This window comes from Eschrichtius robustus, chromosome 10 (assembly GCF_028021215.1).
Source record: "Eschrichtius robustus isolate mEscRob2 chromosome 10, mEscRob2.pri, whole genome shotgun sequence".
Lineage (NCBI taxonomy): Eukaryota > Metazoa > Chordata > Mammalia > Artiodactyla > Eschrichtiidae > Eschrichtius > Eschrichtius robustus.
The window spans coordinates 93,345,181-93,368,827 of record NC_090833.1 but is presented as its reverse complement, the minus strand read 5'-3'; the positions used below and the strand labels follow the sequence as shown (position 1 = coordinate 93,368,827).

General features: G+C 37.2%; 1 protein-coding gene across 2 annotated transcripts in view; it reads left to right on the top strand.

The window, feature by feature from the left end:
• The window catches only part of MFSD14B (major facilitator superfamily domain containing 14B), a 167,223-nt gene that overhangs the window by 84,600 nt on the left and 58,976 nt on the right, over nt 1–23,647 (top strand). The window contains exon 1 of one of the 2 annotated variants that reach the window (XM_068553215.1): nt 430–859. The exons of the other annotated variant lie outside the window; for it this stretch is intronic. Within the exon in view, the coding sequence (XP_068409316.1) occupies nt 752–859 (108 nt within the window). The 5' untranslated portion in view covers nt 430–751. Of the gene's footprint in view, nt 1–429; nt 860–23,647 lie in introns of those variants that run through there. 2 annotated transcript variants of the gene reach the window in all.

The following is a 23,647-nucleotide window of genomic DNA, read 5'->3' as shown; positions in this document are numbered from 1 at the left end:
TGTCCTTCCCATGAATGCCACAGCCCAGGTAAGCTCTCTGTCAGCTTCTTTATAGATTTTGAAGAGGAACAGTATATCGTAGTTATAGCATACGGCACTTCCCCAGTTCGGGATTCCAGATCCCGGGGCTCTGTATCCGTGTCAGAACGTGCCCATCCATATACTTGTTGGGGGCACCAAACCAAGACCAGAAGTGCAGTCACTAACAAAACCCCCAGCACCTGACACCCTCAGTTGGCCAGATCCGGTTCTGTCTCAGGAAGAAGAAACTACTCCTGGGGTCCTTGGGAGATGACGCATTTCCAGCGTGCCGCGGAGTCCTGACGCCAAGGAGGCCCCGGAAACGTGGAGGCGGGGCCTGAGGTGGGCGGGCACTGCTGAGGCTTTGAGCGCAGGCGCAGAGCTTGTGGCGGGAGCTGAGATCCGGGGCGGGGCCTCCTGCCCCTAGTCGGCCTGTGGGGAAGCGGAGCGGGGCTACCTCGGCCGCTGGAGACGCTGTTGGCAGGTCTCTGAGTTTGGTTCTGTTAGTGGCTGTGGCTTGTGCCCGCTTTTAGCTGCTCTCCTCGCCTCGTTTCTTTTGCGGCTCCGGCCTCGGCAGCGCTCACAGCTCTCGGCGTTGCCACTGGCGCCGCCGCCTGACCCGCAGGCCGCTTTGGGCCGCGGAGCCCATGAGAGCGCGGGCCCCGCCGCCGCATTTGCGGCGTAGCTGTAGTTCCGTAACCCCCCCAGCCGGCGCGGGCATGGCAGCGGCATGAACGCGGAATCTCCACTGGAGAGGGAGGAGAAGGCGGCGTCGGAGCCCGAGGCGGGAGCCATGCTGGAGAAGCGCGCGGGCGCGCGGGCCGCGAGCGGCAGCTCGGTGAGCGCGGGCTCGGAGTTCGGACGCTTTTCTCAGCCGGAAGCCCCAAGCCAGGGGAGGTTGGGCGGCGTCGCGGCCTGAGTCCGGGGACGCCTGATGCGGGGCTGGGGCCTGGGTCCCTTGGGGATGAGGATACACTGACCCTTCGCCTCGGCTCGAGGGGCTCTGGCTGTCTGAAAGCCTGTCCTTTTCCGTGTCAGCCAGCCGAATTCATCACTGCTAGGCTTTCCTAGCGCTGCTCATCGCTAGACAAAAATTTAGGCGACTTGGTTATTGTTTCAAAAGACGCCCGACGTGGGACCGTGAATATAAGTAATTTGGTTCTTTCAGAGCTCTCCATACACGTGACAGTGGATACTGTTTTCATGGTGCACTTTCTGGCTTGAGCCTACTTAGAAGATGTGTGGAGAACCTTTAGAACCGGCATTGGGCCCTGGACCGGGAAGTTGGCGGTGGAGGCTGGGCAGCGCCTTCCTGTTCCTTCATGGTTCTCTAGGCGGTCACAGAAGCGGTTGGTGAGCAGGATTTCAGAGGAAGCTGCCTATCCCAGGGCCCAACTGAGGAGCGTATTCAGGCTAGTCTCTTAACAGTTTCACGTGAGAGTCAGATGGCTTCCGAAGCACTGGTTTAATTGGCCTGGATTCGGCAGAGCAGGCTGTCAGTGGCGCTTAGGTGTCTGACGTTGGAACTCTAAGCATAGAGTGTCATTTCTCAAAGATATATTTTTTTCTTTTTTCTTTTTTGCTCTATTTAGGACAGGAAATATAGAAACGGTACAATGAATAGAAACTAATGCCAAGGAGACTTTTTCCAAAGAAAATAGAAATTTTAGGAAAATTAAATTATATGCAATCGGCTTCAGATTTAATTTGCTTTTAAAGAATGCTAAATGATGTTGAGGGCCCCTTCCTGCCCAAGTGACTTCTTATTTTTGAGAAAAAAAATTAGGAGTTCCTCATTTCAAAGATAAGATTTCTGGAAAGTGGGAAAGTGTTTTTGGTAGGAGGAGGGAAATTCTGTAGAATTGGTTTTTCTCGTTTTGTTTTTGATTACATAAAAGGTAGACTTATCTTCCTGCCGACTAAGGGAAACGAAACTGCCAGCTCCTCCTGTCTTTGAATTGATAGACCATAATTACTGACCAGTGGCCATGCTAGTAACCTGAGAGATAGACTCCATCCTTTCCCATCCCTTCATCCAATATATTAATAAGTCTAGCTAAGTTTACCAGGTAAAGATTTTAGGTTTTTTATCCTTTCTGCGTTCCTGTGGTTCAGTTCCTTAGCATTTTTGACCTAGATTTTGACTATCTCTTGAGACCCTTGCTTACTTCATCATCAGGCTGCTCTCCACAGTATTGATTAGTGTAATCTAACATGTAAATATGATCATTACTGCTGTCCTTAAATATTTTCATTAGCTCTCTTTGGCTTATAGGATAAAAAAATAACCTGGCAGGTTGAAGCATTAAAGCATAGTGATTAGGTGAGCATGCTTGGAATCCCAGTTCCCACTTTTTATTACCTGTATAACTTTGGGCAAGTTATATAACCTCTCCAAATTAATGATAGTGTTTACCTCAGAGAATTGTGAGGGTTACTACAACCTGGCACCTAGTAAGTCCTCAATAAATATTAGCTGTTATTGTTATTATTTCTCTATTTTAAGCATGAATGATTGGTCAGAATGTATAGGTGATCCTTGTCTGATAAAAAACATTCAGTTCTCTCCCATTTACTAATCTATACAGGAACTAGACCCCAACCTAAAAATTAAAGTCGCTGATTTTATGTGCTTAGAACAGGAATTTTTGAGGAATGTGTATTCAAAGAAACTGAGACAGTTTATTCCCTGATTGCTTTCCCTGTGAGTCTTGATGCTAATTTAGGCACAAATAGATTCCTGTCCAGTCTTTCCTTACCTCTTAGGGTGTGTCTAGTCAGTACTGATAAATTGCAGTGAATTCTGACAGTGAGTTTTGGTGCTTGCTCTACTTAGATGACTAGCATGGGTAGGTAGCAGGGTTCAGCCACTGGTGCTTTTTGTAATGTGTGTTGCCTGGGAAAGCAGTGAATGTCTTTAATCATATATGTTCATGTCATAGGCCAGTACCCCCAAATTATGCATCTTTCCTGTTTGCAGTTTCTTTCTAGTATTGCTTCCAGGTGCTACATTCTTTGTCCTCCAAAACTTGACTTCATTTTAATGTGTTGGAATTTCCTTATAGCTTGATTCTAGTGTATTCATGGTTTCAAGTTCTTAGATGTTACTAATAATCACAAGCAAGACTGCCCACATACAGGGAATCGGCTGAAACTTTTTTCTACCTTGTTTGGCAAAGAGATGTATTGACCTGAATAATAGAAGGGAATCACATATTTATTCTAAGAGACCATTGCAATCTAGAAAAGGGAATTGTGTGTAGTAAATAAGTTCTTGTTTTATTGTCCTTTCTTTGCTCTATCCCTCCCTAATTGTGTGTGTTCATACACCTTGAAATGTTGTGTCAGAATTATTTGCATTATCATTGAATGCATATCCTTTTGGAATCATTTACCTTTGAGCATCTGAAGAGAATTAAGGATTTTATGCAAAGAAAACACAACTGAGTTTAGCATACTGTGTATTTCAGAATGTTCATTGACTCCAAAAAGCCAGTACTTAGATACCAGTTAAGATCTCTGATGTAGGGCCTCTCAGGATCAATGCCATTCTGGTGACATTTGATGTGTTTTTAGTTGATTTTCCGCAGACCGTTTTAGAGGGGCTCCTGTAAAGACTAATTTTGATTTATAAGGACAAGAATATTATATATTATATAGGCACAATGGAAACAGTACTGGAGAGCAGCTTGTTACCCAATAAAAAGGCTAAAAGGACTAGATATGTTTTGTTTGTAAAAAGGTGAAAGAGGGGACTTCCCTGGCGGTCCAGTGGTTAAGATGCCACGCTTCCACTGCAGCGGGGCACGGGTTCCATCCCTGGTCAGGGAACCAAGATCCCACATCCCACGGGTGGCACGGCCAAAAAAAAAAAAAAAAAAAAGTGTGAAAGACGACCTAGGGACATTTTAGGGGAATTTTTTTTAATTAGCTTTCAATTCTTAACACTGTTAGGAATCAGTATGATCATTTTAGTAATAAAATAGTACTGGGACATTAGCACAACCAAACTCTGTTAAGTAAATTATAAGCAGATAAAAGGAGAAATGGAAAGCATTTGTGAGCAGTTGATCTATCGCAATTTATAAAAGTAAATGCATTGTGCTTTCATAGCAGAAACATTTATATTTCATATTAAGAAGTATGCAGATCTCTAGTCAACTTTCAAGCCTTTATCAGAACACAGACTTGTTGCTGCTGTTGTATTGTTCTTAGGCCTAGTATAGGCAGGATTTTGTAAAACTTGCTTCTTATGATATCTGAGCATCCTTTCCCACTGGTTTTCTTACTAGATTAAGTCTTTGAAGACAGGGACTACACCTGTGTATCTTTTAATCTAAAATAGTCCTTTAATCTAAAATAGTCTAAAATAAATGTATGTTAGAGAAGTAAATTAGTCTAGTTTAAACCAGTAATTATGCTTATCAATGAAATTAGCTTGTTACTTTTATATAAGTTTTGGTTGGCCTTATAAAACAAATTGGAGAGTTCTGTTTTCTTTTATTCTCTGAAGAGTTTGTGTAAGATGGTAATACAGTTGTAGAACTTTATGGTTCTTCAGTTTTTTGGGCTAATGTAGTTCTAGAACAATGTAGATTTTCCGTTTGATTTTCTATTTTTTTCTGTCAATTTTAGTAAGTTGTATTTTGCTAGGAATTTGTCCATTTCATCTAAAATTTCAAATTAATTGGCATAAAGTTGTTCCTAACAGCCTCTTAGGCTCTTTTTAATTACTGTAGGATCTTTAGTCTATTTTTTTTTATTGCTGACATTGGTAATTTTTACCTTATCTTTAAAAAATATTCTTTAGGGTCTTCTGGATAAATATTCACAAATTTTTCAAGTGGCAGTAATTTCATGTCTTGTTTCTGTACTATATGAACTATATCCAGGAAAATGTTCAGTAGTAATTGTAAAAGTGCACAGCCTTCTCTGCGTAACAGGAATATATATATTTTTTCCACTGTCAAGGATGATGTTAGCTATACAGATGTGATAAACATGCTTTATTGCACTATGGAAGCGTCTTTTTATTCCTCATTCTCCTTCTTGCTGGTGTTTTCTCTCTCCTTTCCCCCTTCTTTCTCTTTCCTTCCTTCCCTCTCTCCCTCCTTCTAGTTTAGTGTCTCATAGAACCTTCACAAGTGGTTTATGAAATCTGAGATGTGCCCTGGGGAAAGAGGTTGTAGCATAGCAAGGGCATTGTTATATGAAAATTGGAAGAGAAATTTGTCCTTAATATCTGTAATCAATTATAACAAATAAGAGTTTCTAACCCTGCAAAAACATATCATATTTGTGAAGTTTGGTCAATTTCCTATCTAGATGCCTGACTTTTTTATATGTAGCTTTGTATTTGCTTCTCTTTTAAAAACAGCTTTATTGAAATATAATTATAAAAACTATATATGTTTAGAGTGTACAGATTTGTGTTTTGACACTTGTGAAATCATTACTGCAATCAAGATAGTGAACATATCCATCACCCCTAAAAGTTTCCTTGTGCCCATTTGTACATCCTCTATCCACCTCCACCTTCCCAGGCAAGCATTTATCTACTTTCTGTTGCTATATATTAGTTTTAATTTTCTAAAGTTTTATATAAATGGACTTATACAGAATATATGCTTTTTGGTCTGGCTTTTTTCAACTCAGATAAATTATTTTGAGATTTATTCATGTTGTTGTATAAATCAGTAGTGCATTCCTTTTTGTTACTGAGTAGTGTTCAGTTGTATGGATGTATCAGTTTGTTTATCCATTCATCCCTCGGTGAACATTTGGTTTATCACCAGTTTTTGGCGGTTACAAATAAAGCGGCGATGAGCATTCATGAACCAGTCTTTGTATGGAGTATACTTTATTTTCTTTTAAGTAAATACTTAGAAGTGGAATGGTTGGATCATATGGTAGGTGTATTGTTTAACTTCTTAAGAAACTGCCCAACTGTTTTTTAAATTTAAAAATTTTAATTTTACATTGGCACTAGCACTATGAGAGTTCATCTACATCCTCATCAACACTTGGTCAGTCAATTTTAGCCCTTCTAGTAGGTCTGTAGTGGTATCTTACTGTGCTTTTATTTTGCATCTCCCTATGGCTAATTATGTTTAACATCGTTCCATAAGCTTACTTGCCATTTGTATATCCTCTTGGTGAAGTGTCTGTTCACATCTTTTGCCTATTTATTTGTTGTTGTTGGGTCGTTTATTATCTTATAATTGAGTTTTAAGAGTTCTTTATATATTGGGGTTGCAAGTCTTTTATCAGATATATGTTTGCAAATATTTTCTTCTGAGCAGAAGTTTTAATGAAATTTAATTTTATCAATATGCTCTTTTAGGGATTGTGTTTTTGGTTTCATATCCAAGAAATCCTAACTCAGTATCACAATAATTTCCTTTTTTATTTTTAGAATTTTTAAAAATTTTACAATTAGGTTTATGACCCATTTTGAATTAATTTTTTATATGGTGCACAGTATCAAAGGCAGTTCTTTTTTTGCATATGGTAACGAATTGTTGTCTCATCTGTTGAAAAGACTTATTCACTGAATTGCCTTTGCACCTTTGTCAAAATTCAGTTGTCCATATGTGTCAGTCTATTCTGGATTCTTTATTTTGTTTCATTGATCTGTTTATCTTTACATCAGTACCGTTCAGTCGCTATTACTGGAGATTCATAGTAAGATTTGAAACGAATAGCGTTTGTCCTACAACTTTGTTCTTCTCTTTTAAAACTGTTTTGGCTATTCTGGGTCCTTTGCATTTTAGAATTATAGAATGAGCTTGTCAGTTTCTACAAAAAAGCCTGCTGTTATTTTCGTTGGGATTTTGTTGATCCAGAAGATCAGTTTAGGAAGAATTGAAAACAATATAGTCTTCTGATCCATAAATGAGGTATTTCTCCATTTATTTTAGATCTTTAATTTCTTTCAACTGTGCTTTATAATTTTCAACAAGTCTTTTGTGTCATTTGTCACATTTTCCCTATATCATACGTTTTAGGTGCTATTGAACATGTAATGTAAATGTAATATAAATGTAAATTATTAAGAAATTTTAAATTCACAACTGTTTGTTGCCAATATATAGAAATACAGTTGATTTAAGAAAAAATTTTAATTGTGATATAATATACAAAATCGTAAATTGTAACAAAATTTACAATTTAATTATTTGTATGTGTATAGTTCAGTAGTGTTAAGTATATTCACATTGTTGTGCAACCAATCTCCAGAACTTTTTCATCTTCTAAAACTGAAACTCTATATCCATTAAACATCAACTTCCCATTTACTCCAGCTCCAGGTAACCATCATTCTGCCTTCAGTTTCTGAGTATTGACTACTCTAGATACCTCATATAAGTGGAGTCATATACACAATTTGTCATTTTCTGACTGGCTTATTTCACTTAGCATAATGCCCTCAAGACATGTTGTCTTCAAGATTGTTGAAGGCACGTGTGGCATGTGTCAGGATTTCCATTTAAAAAAATAATAATAATAATAATAATTTATTTATTTTTTGCTGCGTCGGGTCCTCGTTGCTCCGCGCTTTTGGCTGCATTGGGTCCTCATTGCTGTGCAGGGGCTTTCTTTAGTTGCGGCAAGCGGGGGCTACTCTTCTTTGTGGCGCATGGCTTCTCATTACTGTGACTTCTCGTTGTGGAGCACGGGCTCTAGGCACGCGGCATTCAGTAGTTGTGACACACAGGCTCTAGAGCGCAGACTCAGTAGTTGTGGCGCACGGGCTTAGTTGCTCCGCGACATGTGGGATCTTCTTGGACCAGGGCTTGAACCCATGTCCCCTGTGTTGGCAGGTGGATTCTTAACCACTGCGCCACCAGGGAAGCCCTTTCCTTCCTTTAAGGCTGAATAATATTCCATTTTCTGTATATGCCACATTTTCTCTATTTATCTTTTGATGAGCACTTGGGTTGTTTCTGTCTTTTGGCTATTGTGAATAATGCCACTGAACATGAGTGTACAAATATTGGGTTGACCAAAATGTTAACATCTTATGGAAAAACCCGAACGAACTTTTTGGCTAACCCAATATTTCTTTGAGATCCAACTTTCAGTTCTTTTGCATATCTACCCAGAAGTGGAATTGCTAGATTATTGGATAATACTATTTTTAATTTTTTAAGGAACCATTATACTGTTTCCCATAGTGGGTGCACCATTTTACATTCCCACCAACAGTGCACAAGGGTTCTAGTTTCTCCACCTCCTCATCAACACTTGTCATTTTCTTTCTTTCTTTTTTTTTTTTACAATACAGAATACAGTTAACTTTTATTTTTTTAATAAACTTATTTATCTAATTTATTTATTTTTGACTGCATTGGGTCTTCATTGCTGCACATGGGCCTTCTCCAGTTGTGGCGAGCAGGGGCTACTCTTCACTGCAGTGTGCAGGCCTCTCACTGTGGTGGCCTCTCCTGTTGCGGAGCATGGGCTCTAGGCACGTGGGCTTCAGTAGTTGTGGTGCACGGGCTTAGTTGCTCCGCGGCATGTGGGATCTTCCTGGACCAGCACTCGAACCCGTGTCCCCTGCATTGGCAGGAGGATTCTTAACCACTGCGCCACCAGGGAAGCTCAACACTTGTCATTTTTTGTTTTGTGTTGTTTTTGTTTTTGTTGTGGATAGTAGCCATCCTGATGTGTGTGAAGTGATATCTCATTTTGATTTTGCATTTTCCTAATGATTAGCATGTTGAACATCTTCTCATATGCTTGTTTGGCCATTTGTATATTTTCATTAGAGAAATGTATATTCAAGTCCTTTGCCCATTTTGAATTGGGTTATTTGGATTAACTCTTTATCAGATACATGCTTTGCAGATATTTTCTCCATAGGTTGCCTTTTCACTCTGTTGATTCTGTCCGTTGATGCACAAGTTTTAAATTTTTATAAAGTCCAGTTTATCTATTTTTACTTTTGTTGCCTGTGTGTTTTGGTGTCATAGCCAAGAAATCATGGTCAAATCTAATGTTGTGAAGCTTTTCCCCTATGTTGTCATCTAAGAGTTTTAGAGTTTTAGGTCTTACATTTAGGTCTATTTTTTTTTCCCTGCTAATCCCAAACTCCTAATTTATCCCTCCCCATAGGTCTTTGGTTCATTTTAAAAGTTTGTAATTTCGTTGAAGCCCGATATCTGTTGTTTCTTTTGTTGCTCGTTTTGGAGTCATGTCTAAGAATCCATTACTAAATCTAAGATTTACCTCTGTGTTCTCTTCTAGGAGTTTTATGGCTTTTAGCTTAGTTCATTCATCTGTTTTGAGTTAATTTTTGTGTGTGGTGTGAGGTAGGGTTCCACCTTCATTCTTTATATGTGGAAATTGAGTTGTCTTAGCACCATTTGTTGGAGAGACAGTTCTTTGCTCATTGATTGAATGGGTTTGGCACTGTTGGCAAAAATCAATTGGACATAGATATGGATCCATAGATATATGGATTTCTTTGTGGGCTTTCAATTTTATTCAGTTGGTATATATGGTAGACTCTCTCTTGCTTCTGTGTTGACAAGTCGCTGGTGTCTACTGGGTACTGTGATCCTTGAGTTGGGGGTTATGTGGGGGACAAAGGGAGTAGCTTTCAACCTTATCTTTTTCCAGTTGGCAACAGATGACCTGATTGACAAAAGCCAGATGTCCTAGTTCATCTGAACTTTTCAGGTCATGTTGAGAAAGCAGGTGAAGGGGTTGGTGAAGATTGCCCTTTGCCCAGATACACACTATCCAGGCCAGACTTCTTAGTGTGGGTAAGGGATAGGTGGGTAAGTAAAGGTCTGTGCTTTACTTTGCCTGAGACTCCTATTACCACTTAACTCAGGTTGCTGCAGTCCAGGCTACCTACCATACGTATGTGCTGATTCTACTTGTGGAGAAATTCGGGCTCTCTAAGAAAGGCATTGTAAGTAATACAAGTGGCTAGGCTAGTAGCACATACTCTGGAGGTATGTGACTCCCTGGATGTAATACCAGCTTTGCCACTTACTAATCACGTGAATCGGGCAAGTACTTAAGCTCTGTGCATCTGAGTTTTGTCATCTATAAAATGGGGATAATAATAGTTCCTATGTCAAAAGATTGTAGTGAGGATAAAATGATAGTAATGTGCTTTGATCAGGGCTTGGCATGGTGTCTATTGCTGCTGCTGTAAAAGGATAATTTTTGCCTATGTGTATCTCAGAATCCTTTGTAATAGACTGGCCCTGACCTGTGTCCTTGTCCTTCAGAGTGTTTATTTCCATTTTAAATTGTACATTTCATGAGGTGGGAGCCAGGATAGTTTCTTCTATTGCTGCCATTGTTCCCAGCATCTAGCTGACATATAGTAGAGCTCAACAAATATGTGTTGAATGAATTGATCACTTGGAGTTGAATTTTTTTTTTTTTTTGGGCTGCGCCACATAGCTTGCGGGATCTTAGTTCCCAGATCAGGGATTGAACCCCGGCCACGGCAGTGAAAGCGCCAAGTCCTAACCACAGGACCACCAGGGAATGCCCTGGAGTTGAATATTTTTATTGTTAAAGAATGTTGATAGAAATAGGAATATTTACAAAAACAGTTCTTGGGATCTTAGTTTGCTTTAAGTTGGTTGGTAGTTGATAAATTAAGTTTGAAAACTTGAGTGAGGGAAAAGCAGTTCTTTTACAAATATTTAATGAATGCTTGGTCTATACAACATGATAGCCATGTCATTTATTCAACTATTTAATGTGAGGCTGACAAATTTTTTATAATTTTTGCAGAAAAGTTATTTCATCTGGAGAAATAAGCAGTAAAATTGTTTTTCTGACTTGCATTCCAATATTATTAGGTAGGAGGAAGAAAAGCAAAGCCTTTAGGTATAGTCATTTGTTTGTTTTTTAAAACCATTTGTGTTCTCCTTGTGTTTATATTTAAAAGCTTTCTAATAAAAAATTTATTTTTGATGGAGCATTTTACTAACCAGGTATATATGATATAAGCAGAAAGTACCATAAGTATGAATTATTAAAATATTGAGGGCTAATAGTGAAACATACTTTTCATACATGTCTTTTATAGTAATGCAGAGATGACTGACTGAACCTTGTGGCAGTACGTTCCAACTATGGAGCACCAATCTTCAATTAGAATATATTTTAAAATAATTTTTTTTTTCTGTCCAGAAGTATGATGGAGCCAACAGTTTACATAGTTATAGACTTGGTTCCTTAAAATATCAAACTCAAATATTACATTTTAACATTGTGCATGACATAATAATGTATTTGATAAAGAGGTTTATTATTGTACATAAGAAGTCCAGGAATAGTGTGCTTAGCTTAGCAGTTTAATATCACCAAGGACCTGGTGGGCTCATTACATTCATAAGCTTCACTCTTCCCAATGTGTTGGCTTTTGGTCTTTAGGGTTGATCCCTTGTGGTCTCTTAAGTTCAAGTGCATTTTAACAACCCTTCATTTTTAGTCCTGCCACCCCACATTTACTGCTTTTGACATTGTATTTTACATCTCTTTGTTTTGCGTATCCCTTAACTGCTTATTGCAGATATAGATGATTTTGCTACTTCTTTCTTTAAACTTTCCCTACTAGCTTTATACATGGCTGATTTATTACCTTTACTGTATATTTGCCTTTACCAATGAGATTTTTCCTTTTATAATTTCCATGTTTCTAGTTGTGGTCCTTTTTTTTTTTCCGCTTAGAGAAGTTCCTTTTAACATTTCTTGTGAAGTTGGTTTGATGGTGCTGAACTCTTAGCTTGCTTGTCTGTGAAACTTCTGATCTCTCCATCAAATCTGAATGAAATTCTTTGTTGTAGGTTTACCCCTTTCATCACTTTAAATATCGTGTCCCTCCCTTCTGGTCTGCTGAGTTTATGCTGAAAAGTCAGCTGATAGTCATGGGAGTTCCCTTGAATGTAACTTGTTGCTTTTAATATTCTCTCTTTACCTTTTATTTTTGCCATTTTTACTGTTTATCTTGGTGTGGTTCTCTTTGGGTTGATCCTGTTTGTGATGTCTGTGATTCCTGGACCTGGAGTCTGTGTTTCCTTTCCCCAGTTAAGGAAATTTTCAGCTATTATGTCTTAAAATATGTTTTCTCTCTCTTCTCCTTCTGGGACCCCTATAATGCAAATGTAGTATGCTTGATGTTGTTCTAAAGGTCTCTTAGGCTGTCCTCCTTTCTTTTTACTTTTTTTCCTTTTGTCTGCTCTGCTACAGTGATTTCTACTCTGTCTTCCAGCTTGCTGATCCATTCCCTTGTATCATTCAGTCTGTTGTTGATTCCTTCTAGTGTATTTTTCATTTCACTTATTGTATTCTTCGTCTCTGTTTGGTTCGTCTTTATATTTGCTTGTTATACGTATTATATACACACAAAAGTTTAACCCTTTGTTAAACACGAGTTTTTAACTTTAATGGAGTCCAACATAACTTTTTCTTGCATGGATGGTGACAATAGTGTTGTGTATACAAACTCATGAAACTATGGGACCTAATTTTGGGGTCTATGATCTATCTTGAGTTACTTTTTTTTTAGTGTAGCAATATATGCATAACATAAAATTTATCATCTTAGACATTTTTAAGTGCATAGTTCAGTGGCATTTAAGTACATTAAAATTGTTGTGCAACCATTACCATTGTCCGTCTCCAGAACTTTTCATTATCCCAAACTGAATTCAGTACCCATTAAACTATAACTCCTCAATTCCCTCTCCTCCCAGCCCCTGGCAACCACCATCCACAGTCTATCTCTATGAATCTGACTACTCTAGATACCTCGTATAAATAGAATTATACAGCAACTGTCCTTTTATGACTGGCTTATTTCACTTAGCATATTGTCTTCAAGGTTTATCAGTGTTGTAACATGTCAGAATGTCCTGTCTTTTTTACCGCTGAAAACTATTCCATTGCATGCATATACCATATTTTGTTCATACATTCATCCACCAATGGACACTTGGGTGGCTTCTACCTTTTGGCTGTTGTGAATAATGCTGCTGTGAACGTGGGTGTAGATACCTCTTGGAGACCCTGCATTCAATTCTTTTGGGTATATACCCAAAAGTAGAATTGCTGGATCTCTAGGTAATTCTATTTTTAATTTTTTTAGGAACCCCATACTGTTTTTCACAGTGGTTGTAGCATATTACATTCCCATTAACGGTGCACCAGGGTTCCAGTTTCTCTAAATCTTTGTCAACACTTGTTTTTTCTGGTTTTAATTTTTGTTTTTAGTCATGGCCATCCTAATGAGCACAGGTAATATCTCATTTTGATTTTCATTTCCCTAATGATTAGTGATGTTCAGCGTCTTTTCATGTATTTATTTGTTCTTTGCCCAATTTTTTTTTTTTGTCCTTGAGTTGTAGGACTTTTTTTTTAAAATATACTCTGGATGTTAATTTCTTATCTGATATGTGATTTGCAAGTGTTTTCTCCTATAGGTTGTCTTTTCACTCTGTTGGTAATGTCCTTTGATGCACAAAAGCTTTGTATTTTGATCAAGTCCAGTTTATCTATTTTTTTCTTTTGTTGCTTTTTCTTTTGGTGTTATATCCAAGAAATCGTTGCCAAGTCCAGTGTCATGAAGCTTTTCCCCTATGTTGTCATCTAAGAGTTTTATAGTTTTAGCTCTTATGTTCAGGGCTTTAATCCATTGTGAGTTAAGTTTTTGTGCATGATGTAAGGTAGAAAAGGTCTACTTCATTCTTTTGCATATGAATATCCAACTTCCCCAGCCCGTTTGTTGAAGAGACTGTCCTTTCTCCATTAAATGGTCTTAGCACCCTTGTTGCAAATGATTTGACCATTATGCAAGTGTTTATTTCTGGATTCTATTATACTCCTTAGGTCTATATGTGTGTATTTGTGGCAGTACCACACTGTTTTGATTAGCTTTGTAGTATGTTTTGAAATCAGGAAGTGTGAGAACTACAGTTTTGTTCTTCTTTTTCAAGATTGTTTTGGCTATTCAGGATTCCTTGAGATTCCGTGTAAGATCATGACATGCTCAAACAAATAATTTTACCCCTTCCTTTCCAGTTTGGATGTCTTTTATTTCTTTTTTTCCCTAATTACTCTGGTTAGAACTTCCACTACTGTGTTGAATAGAAACTGTGAAAGCAGGCATCTTTTTCTTCTTCCTGGTCTTAGAGGAAAAGTTTTTTCAGCCATTGACTATTTTGATGTTAGGTGTGGATTTTTCATATGTGGCCTTTATTATATTGAGATAAGATAATTTCCTTCAATGCTAGTTTTTTGGAATTTTTTTTTTATCATAAAAGGGTGTTAATTTTCTCAAATGCTTTTTCTGCATCAGTTGAGATGGAGCATGTGGGGTTTTTTCCCCCCTTCATTTTAATGTGGTGTATTCCACTGGTTGATTTTATATGTGAACTATTCTTAACATTCCACGAATAAATCTCACTTGGTTATGGTGTATAACCCTTTTCATATGCTGCTGCATTTGGTTTGCTGGTGTATTGTTAAGAACTGTTGCATCAACAGCATAAGGAAAAATAGTCTCTAGTTGTCTTTTCTGGTAGGGTCTTTGTCTGGCTTTATACAGGTAATGCTGTTTTCATAGAGAATGTTGATTAAATGTGGTCAGTTGTGAGAAGAGTTTGAGAGGGATTGGTGTTCTTTAAATTTTTGGTTTAAAGTGAAGCCATCAGGTTCAGGGCTTTTCTTTGTCAGGAGGTTTTTGATCACTGATTCAGTCTCTTTATTAGTTCTAGGTTTATTCATATGTTCTGCTTCTTTATGATTCAGCCTTAGTAGATTTCTAGGAATTTGTCTCTTTCATCCACTTAATCCAATTTGTTGGCTTAACATGTCCAAGTACTGCCTTATAACTTATCTTTCATTTCTGATTTTAGCAATTTAAGTCTTCCTCAATTTTTCTTGGTTTTCCAAAGGTTTGTCAATTTTTTTCATATTTTCATAAGTATCAACTTGATTTTGTTGATTTTCTGTGTTGCTTTTCTGTATTGCATTTATTTCTGCTTTAACCTATTTCTTTCCTTTTTCTTGCTTTGTGTTTAGTTTGCTCTTTTCTAGTTTCTTACAGGGAAAAGTTAGATTGTTGATATCAGATCTTCTGTTATAATCAGGCATTTACAGCTGTAGGTTTCCCTCTAAGCACTGCTTTAGCTGCATTTAACAAGCTTTGATATGCTGTTTTCTCCTTTTCCTTTATCTGAAAGTTTTGTAACTTTTCGTGTGATTTCTTTTTTGACACATGGCTATTTAGGAGTATGTTGAATAATGTTCATATTTATGAATTTTCCAAATTTTCTTATGTTACTGATTCCTAGCTGCATTGTGTTCAAGAACATAGTGTGATTTTTAATTCTTTTAAGTTTATTCAGACTTGTTTTTCGGTCTTTCCATGTGCACGTGAGAAGAATGTGTGTTCTGCTGTAGTTGGATGGAGTGCTCAGTGTCTGTTACATCTAGTTAGTGTACAGTGTTACTGAAATCTTCTATTTCCTTGTTGATCTTGTCTATTGGAAAAGGGTATTGAAGTCTCCAACTATTGTTGAATTGTCTGTTTGTGCCTTTTATTTTTTTTAACATCTTTATTGGAGTATAATTGTTTTACAATACTGTGTTAGTTTCTGCTGTATAACAAATAAATCAGCTACATGTATACATAAATCCCCATATCCCCTCCCTTTTGTGCCTCCCTCCCATCCTCCCTATCCCACCCCTCTAGGTGGTCACAAAGCACTGAGCTGATCTCCCTGTGCTATGCATAGCGCATAGTTTTTTAAGGAACCTCCATACTGTTCTCCATAGTGTCTGTATTAATTTACATTCCCATCAACAGCGCAAGAGGGATCCCTTTTCTCCACACCCTCTCCAGCATTTATTGTTTGTACATTTTATGATGATGGCCATTCTGACCAGTGTGAGGTGATACCTCATTGTGGTTTTGATTTGCATTTCTCTAATGATTAGTGATGCTGAGCATCCGTTCATGTGTTTGTTGGCAATCTGTATATCTTCTTTGGAGAAATGTCTCTTTAGGTGTTCTGCCCATTTTTTGATTGGGTTGTTTGTTTTTTAGATATTGAGCTGCTTGTACATTTTGGAGATTAATCCTTTGTCAGTTGCTTCATTTGCAAATATTTTCTCCAATTCTGAGGGTTGTCTTTTTGTCCTGTTTATGGTTTCCTTTGCTGTGCAAAGGCTTTTAAGTTTTCTTAGGTCCCATTTGTTTGTTTTTATTTCCATTACTCTAGGAGGTGGGTCAAAAAGGATCTTCCGTGATTTATGTCCTAGAGTGTTCTACCTATGTTTTCCTCTAAGAGTTTTATAGCGTCTGGCTTTATATTTAGGTCTTTGATCCATGTTGAGTTTATTTTTGTGTATGCTGTTAGGAAGTGTTCGAATTTCATTCTTTTCCATGTAGTTGTCCACTTTTCCCAGCACCACTTATTGAAGAGACTGTCTTTTCTCCATTGCATATTCTTGCCTCCTTTGTCAAAGCTAAGGTGACCATGTGTGCATGGGTTTATCTCTGGGCTTTCTATCCTGTTCCATTGATCTATATTTCTCTGTTTGTACCAGTACCATACTGTCTTGATTACTGTAGTTCTGTAGCATAGTTTGAAGTCAGGGAGCCTGATTCCTCCAGCTCTGTTTTTCTTAAGATTGCATTAGCTCTTTGGGGTCTTTTCTGTTTCCATACAAATTGTGAAATTTTTTGTTCTAGTTCTGTAAAAATGCCATTTTTAGTTTGATAGGGATTGCATTGAATCTGTAGATTGCGTTGGGTAGTATAGTCATTTTCACAGTGTTGATTCTTCCACTGTAAAAACATGGTGTATCTCTCCATCTGTTTGTATCATCATTAATTTCTTTCATCAGTGTCTTATAGTTCTCTGCATATAGGTCTTTTGTCTGCTTAGGTAGGTATATTCCTAGGTATTTTATTCTTTTTGTTGCAGTGATAATGGGAGTGTTTCCTTAATTTCTCTTTCAGGTTTTTTGTCGTTAGTGTATAGGAATGCAAGAGATTTCTGTGCATTAATATTGTATTCTGCTACTCTACCAAATTCACTGATTAGCTCTAGTAGTTTTCTGGTAGCATCTTTAGGATTCTCTATGTATAGTGTCATGTCATCTGCAAACAGTGACAGTTTTACTTCTTCTTTTCCGATTTGGATTCCTTTTATTTCTTGTTCTTCTCTGATTGCTGTGGCTAAAACTTCCAAAACAATGTTGAATAATAGTGGTGAGAGTGGGCAACCTTGTCTTGTTCCTGATCTTAGAGGAAATGGTTTCAGTTTTTCACCTTGGAGAATGATGTTGGCTGTGGGTTTGTCATATATGGCCTTTATTATGTTGAGGTAGGTTCTCCCTATGCCTACTTTCTGGAGAGTTTTTATCATAAGTGGGTATTGAATTTTGTCAAAAGCTTTTTCTGCATCTATTGAGATGATCATATGGTTTTTCTCATTACATTGATTGATTTGCGTATGTTGAAAAATCCTTGCATTCCTGGGATAAACCCCGATTGATCATGGTGTACGATCCTTTTAATGTGCTGCTGGATTCTCTTTGCTAGTATTTTGTTGAGGATTTTTGCATCTATGTTCATCAGTGATATTGGTCTGTAGTTTTCTTTCTTTGTGACATCTTTGTCTGGTTTTGGTGTCAGGGTGATGATGGCCTCGTAGAATAAGTTTGGGAGTGCTCCTCCCTCTGCAGTATTTTGGAAGAGTTTGAGAAGGTTTGGTGTTAGCTATTCTCTAAATGTTTAATAGAATTTGCCTGTGAAGCCATCTGATCCTGGGCTTTTGTTTGTTGGAAGATTTTTAATCACAGTTTCAATTTCAGTGCTTGTGATTGGTCTGTTTATACTTTCTATTTCTTCCTGGCTCAGTCTTGGAAGGTTGTGCTTTTCTAAGAAGTTGTCGATTTTTGTCCATTTCATTGCCATATAGTTGCTTGTAGTAATCTCTCATGATCCTTTGTATTTCTGCAGTGTCAGTTGTCACTTCTCCTTTTTCATTTCTAATTCTGTTGATTTGATTCTTCTCCCTTTTTTTCTTGATGAGTCTGGCTAATGGTTTAACAATTTTGCTTATCTTCTCAAAGAACAAGCGTTTAGTTTTATTGATCTTTGGTATCGTTCCTTCATTTCTTTTTCATTTATTTCTTATCTGATATTTATGATTTCTTTCCTTCTGCTAACTTTGGGTTTTGTTTGTTCTTCTTACTCTAATTGCTTTAGGTGTAAGGTTAGGTTGTTTATTTGAGATGTTTTTTGTTTCTTGAGGTAGGATTGTATTGCTATAAACTTCCCTCTTAGAACTGCTTTTGCTGCATTCCATAGGTTTTGGGTCATCATGTTTTCATTGTCATTTGTTTCTAGGTATCTTTTGATTTCTTCTTTGATTTTTTTCAGTGATCTCTTGGTTACTTAGTACGAATTGTTTAACCTCCATGTGTTTGTATTTTTTACAGTTTTTTTTTCCTGTAATTGATATCTAGTCTCATAATTTTGTGGTCAGAAAATATACTTGATACGATTTCAATTTTCTTAAGTTTACCAAGGCTTGATTTGTGACCCAAGATATGATCTATTCTGGAGAATGTTCCATGAGCACTTGAGAAGAAAGTGTATTTTGTTGCTTTGGGATGGAATACCCTATAAATATCAATTAAGTTCATCTTGTATAACATGTCATTTAAAGTTTGTGTTTCCTTATTAATTTTTTTTGGATGATCTGTCCATTGGTGAAAGTGGGGTATTAAAGTACCCTACTATTATTGTGTTGCTGTCAATTTCCCCTTTAATGGCTGTTAGCATTTGCCTTATATATTGTGGTGCTCCTATGTTGGGTGCATAAATATTTACAATCGTTATATCTCCCTATTTCATTGACCCCTTGATTATTATGTAGTGTCCTTCTTTGTTTCTTGAAATAGTCTTTATTTTAAAGTCTATTTTGTCTGATATGAGAATTGCTGCTCCAGCTTTCTTTGACTTCCATTTGCATGGAATATCTTTTTCCATCCCCTCACTTTTAGTCTGTATGTGTCTGTAGGTCTGAAGTGGATCTCTTATAGACAACATATATACGGGTCTTGTTTTTGTATCCATTGAGCTAGTCTGTGTCGTTCGGTTGGAGCATTTAATCCATTTACTTTTAAGGTAATTATCGATAATGTGTGTTCCTATTACCATTTTCTTAATTGTTTTGGGTTTGTTTTTGTAGTTCTTTTCCTTCGTGTTTCCTGCCTAGAGAAGTTCCTTTAACATTTGCTGTAAAGCTGGTTTGGTGGTGCTGAATTCTCTTAGCTTTTGCTTGTCTGTAAAGGTTTTAATTTCTGTGTCGAATCTGAATGAGACCCTTGCTGGGTAGAGTAATCTTGGTTGTAGGTCTTTCCCTTTCATTACTTTAAATATGTCCTGCCACTCCCTTCTGGCTTGCAGAGTTCCTGCTGAAAGATCAGCTGTTAACCTTATGGAGATTCCCTTGTATGTAATTTGTTGCCTTTCCCTTGCTGCTTTTAATATTTTTTGTTTGTATTTAATTTTTGATAGTTTGATTAATATGTGTCTTAGTGTGTTTCCCCTTGGATTTTTCCTGTATGGGATTCTCTGTGCTTCCTGGACTTGACTATTTCCTTTCCCATGTTAGGGAAATTTTCCTTTCCCATGTTAGGGAAATATCTCTTCAAATATTTTCTCAGACCATTTATTTTTCTTTTCTTTCTCTTCTGGTACCCCTATAATTCAAATGTTGGTGTCCCCAGAGGTATCTGAGGCTGTCCTCAATTCTTTTCCTTCTTTATTCTGCTCTGTGGCAGTTATTTCCACTATTGTATCTTCCAGATCACTTATCCATTTTTCTGCCTCAGTTATTCTGCTATTGATTACTTCTAGAGAATTTTTAATTTCATTTATTGTGTTCATCATTGGTTGTTTGCTCTTTAGTTCTTCTAGGACCTTGTTAAACGTTTCTTGTATTTTCTCCATTGTATTTCCAAGATTTTGGATCATTTTTACTGTCATTACCCTGAATTCTTATTCAGGTAGACTGCCTATTTCCTCTTAATTTGTTTGGTCTGGTGGCTTTTTACCTTGCTTCTTCACCTGCTGCATATTTCTCTGTCTTCTCATTTTGTTTAACTTACTGTGTTTGGGGTTTCCTTTTTGCAGGCTGCAGGTTCGTAGTTCCCGTTGTTATTTGTGTCTGTCCCCAGTGGGTGAGGTTGGTTCAGTGGCTTGTGTAGGCTTCCTGGTGGAGGGGACTGGTGCCTGTGTTCTGGTGGGTGGGACTGGATATTGTCTTTCTGGTGGGCAGGGCTGTGTCTGGTGGTCTGTTTTGGGGTGTCTGTGAACTTCTTACGATTTTAGGCAGCCTTTCTGCTAATGGGTGGGGTTGTGTTCCTGTCTTGCTAGTTGTTTGGCATGGGCATCAAGCACTGGGGCTTGCTGGCCATTGGGTGAAGCTGGGTCTTAGTATTGAGACAGAGATTTCTAGGAGAGCTCTCACCAATTGATATTACATGAGGCCAGGAGGTCACTGGTGGTCCAATGTCCTGGACTCGGCCTCCCGCCTTGGAGGCTCAGGCCTGACACCTGGCCGGAGCACCAGGACCTGTCAACCACACGGTACTCTTGTTTCCAACAGACCCTGCAGGCAGAGATCCAGGAGACTGACTGATGTGGTAGGAATTCTCACCTTCTTCTGGCTTCTGTCTGGTGTCCCAGCATCTCTTACTGCAACAGCTTTGGGGCATGTAGTGTCCAGCCACTAAAGTTGCATCCCATTGTCATCCCAGCTGTTTGGTAGGAAGAAATTGCCCTCTACCCTTCTAGGTTCTTCTGGCTGGTCAAAATGGCTGAAACTCTCACCTTAAATACCATCTTCTACTAAAGATAAAAGAGGGTGTATCTTTTATTTTTAAAGGGTATGGGTGCCAGTGGATGAGAGAGAATGATTTAATGTTGCACAATATAAATATCTTTGATATTGATTGTAAACAGGTCCTATAAATAAATATGAAAGAAAACACTTTTTATGAAAAAAATGTGCAAAGAATGAACAATTCATAGAAAAATAAATATAAATTCCTAATAATTATAGGAAAGAAGCTCAACTTCACTTGTAATCAGAGAAATACAAAATAAAATGATAATCATTTTAAAAATCTAACAAAAATTTAAAAATTATTTGTAGTTTAGAATATGGGGAAGCAGGTATTTTCAAACACTGTTAATGAGACAGGTTCTTTTTAAAATTCTTGGTAACTTTTAAAAAGTTTTTTGGTTTTTTTTTTTTTACTTATATTCAGTTATGAATACACTCATATATTCATCACCCTACTCCACCAGTTGAAACACAGTCTTATTTCATCTGCATTTTGTGTAAACTGGTCCTTAAGTATCAGCTGAGTTGAATCCAAGCTTTTGTTTCTTTTATTTTGGCAAGAAGAATTTATAAGTGGTGTTATTTCTTGTTAGCACATCATGCAAGAAATAATCTTTGACTCTCTTAGTGATGTTATGAATGATTAGGTTTCAGGTGTTAGTCTGATTATTCCTTCATGAAGTACCTTGTTCACTTTTACCTAATGACTTTAACGGCCATTAATGGTTATTGCCTAGATTTACTATTTAAGTGAGCTTATTACAAAGCGTGAGGATTATATGTTAATCATTCCTTCTTCATTCATTATTGAAATTCTTAAAAAGGAGAACTTTAGCTAATCAGTATTTGGTTACCCTGAGATATGGAAAAGCAGAATAAGTGCTTCTCTCTCTCTCTCTTTTTTTTTACTCCACATTTATCAGTTTTCAGAATAATGGCTTAGTTTTCTAGCATCCACCAAAGATTGATGGACTTACAAATTTGAATATATATATGTTTCAATCTGTGGCAAATATTACTCTTTTTACTCAGTCTTTGCCCAGTGCAGTTTCCTTCAGGTTGGTCCTGAATCCTTTTGATATGACTGTAGTCTGTGATAGCATCTTTGCTTTTGGAAAGATATGTTCCAGGATCATGTACATTTTTTGCCCAAACTTGGAATCAGCTCATTGTCGAAAAAGTTCAGTTTTCTTTTAGTGGGAAATGATACTTCAAGACCACAATCTGGGCTCTAGGAGATGTTCGCTCCTGTTGGGTTGCTCATCTTTTTCTAGGTCTTTTCAGTGAATAGAATTAGGAAATCCTAACTATTTTCCTTTAAGGTAATGTGTATCATAATCTATATTGATATTTTAAAACCAGATTTAGGATTTCAAGTATTTACTTCTTTGATTTTATATTTGTATCTTTTTCTCTTACAATGAAAATCTTGGTTCCTACAGACAATAGCATAGTACCTTATTTACTGTATTCTACTAGTTACATTTGAAAGTTTCAGGAAGTAAAAACAATGTTATTAATACCAACATGATTATTTTAAAACAGTTCAAGATTTTTTTGACCCTTAGAATATACCCTCTAAGGATGTGCATTCAAATTCTGTGTTTTAATGCAACTAAACAACACATTGATACACAGGTTGATTTATTTCATTTGGGTTTAGTTTTGTTTTAGAATTAGGTAAAGCATTTACATGGTTCCGAAGTCAAATATATAAAACAAGGTATGAAATCTTGCTACCATCTCTGTGGCCTCCATTTCTCTCCCTCCTTCCTTCTGTATGTAACTGCTTTTCTTTGGTTGCTTATTTTTCTTTCCACCTGTGTTTTGTTTTTTAATATAAGCAAATATATGTGTGTGCATAGGTATTCATATTATTTGATCATCTCTTAGATTAAAAAGTACTGTACATTGCACAGTATTGTGTGCCTTGCTTTTTTTTACTTAACAACATATTCTGATCACTGCTCCAAAGCAATATGTAGACATCTCCTTTTTATTGCTGTATAATGCTCTAGTGTGTGGATTTACTATAGTCTATTCTGTCAGTACTTTACTGAATGAACCGAGTCCCTTGTGGAGGGGGAAGCACTATCAAAGTGTTCCCAAAGCCTTGTGCATATGACACCTCATATTTTTGCCGTTTTGTCTTTGGGACAAATCCCTAAAGTGAGATTGTTGCTTTGGAGGATAAATATGTAAGTAATTTTGCTAGATGTTGCCGCATTGTACCATTTTTCATCCCATTAGCAGTGTAAGAGAATATTGTGAAACTTTGGAAGTTTTGCCATTCTGATAGTGAGAAATTATCTGAGTAAAGCTCAATTTTGCATTTTTCTTATTATGAATGAAGTTGTTGAAGGGCTATTTGATACCTTATTCTGTGAACTGTTTGTGCTTACCTTTTGCCCATCTTACTATTGCATTGTTAGTCTTTTTCTTCTTGATTTTTTTTAGAAGAATTTTATATGTTAGAGATATTAGTTGATTAGCTGACGTAAATTGAAGTGTATTTTTTTTACCCACAGTTTGTACAGCTTTTTGATTATAATTGGTTCTTATTATAATTTAAATTGTGTATAACCTTTGGCGCTGCAATTCTACTTCTAGGAATTTATCCTAGAATGCTGTACATTTGTATATATGAAAGGATATTAATTGTCCCAACAATTCCATTCCTTGGTTATAGCCAAGGGAATTGGAAATCTATGTTTCTACAA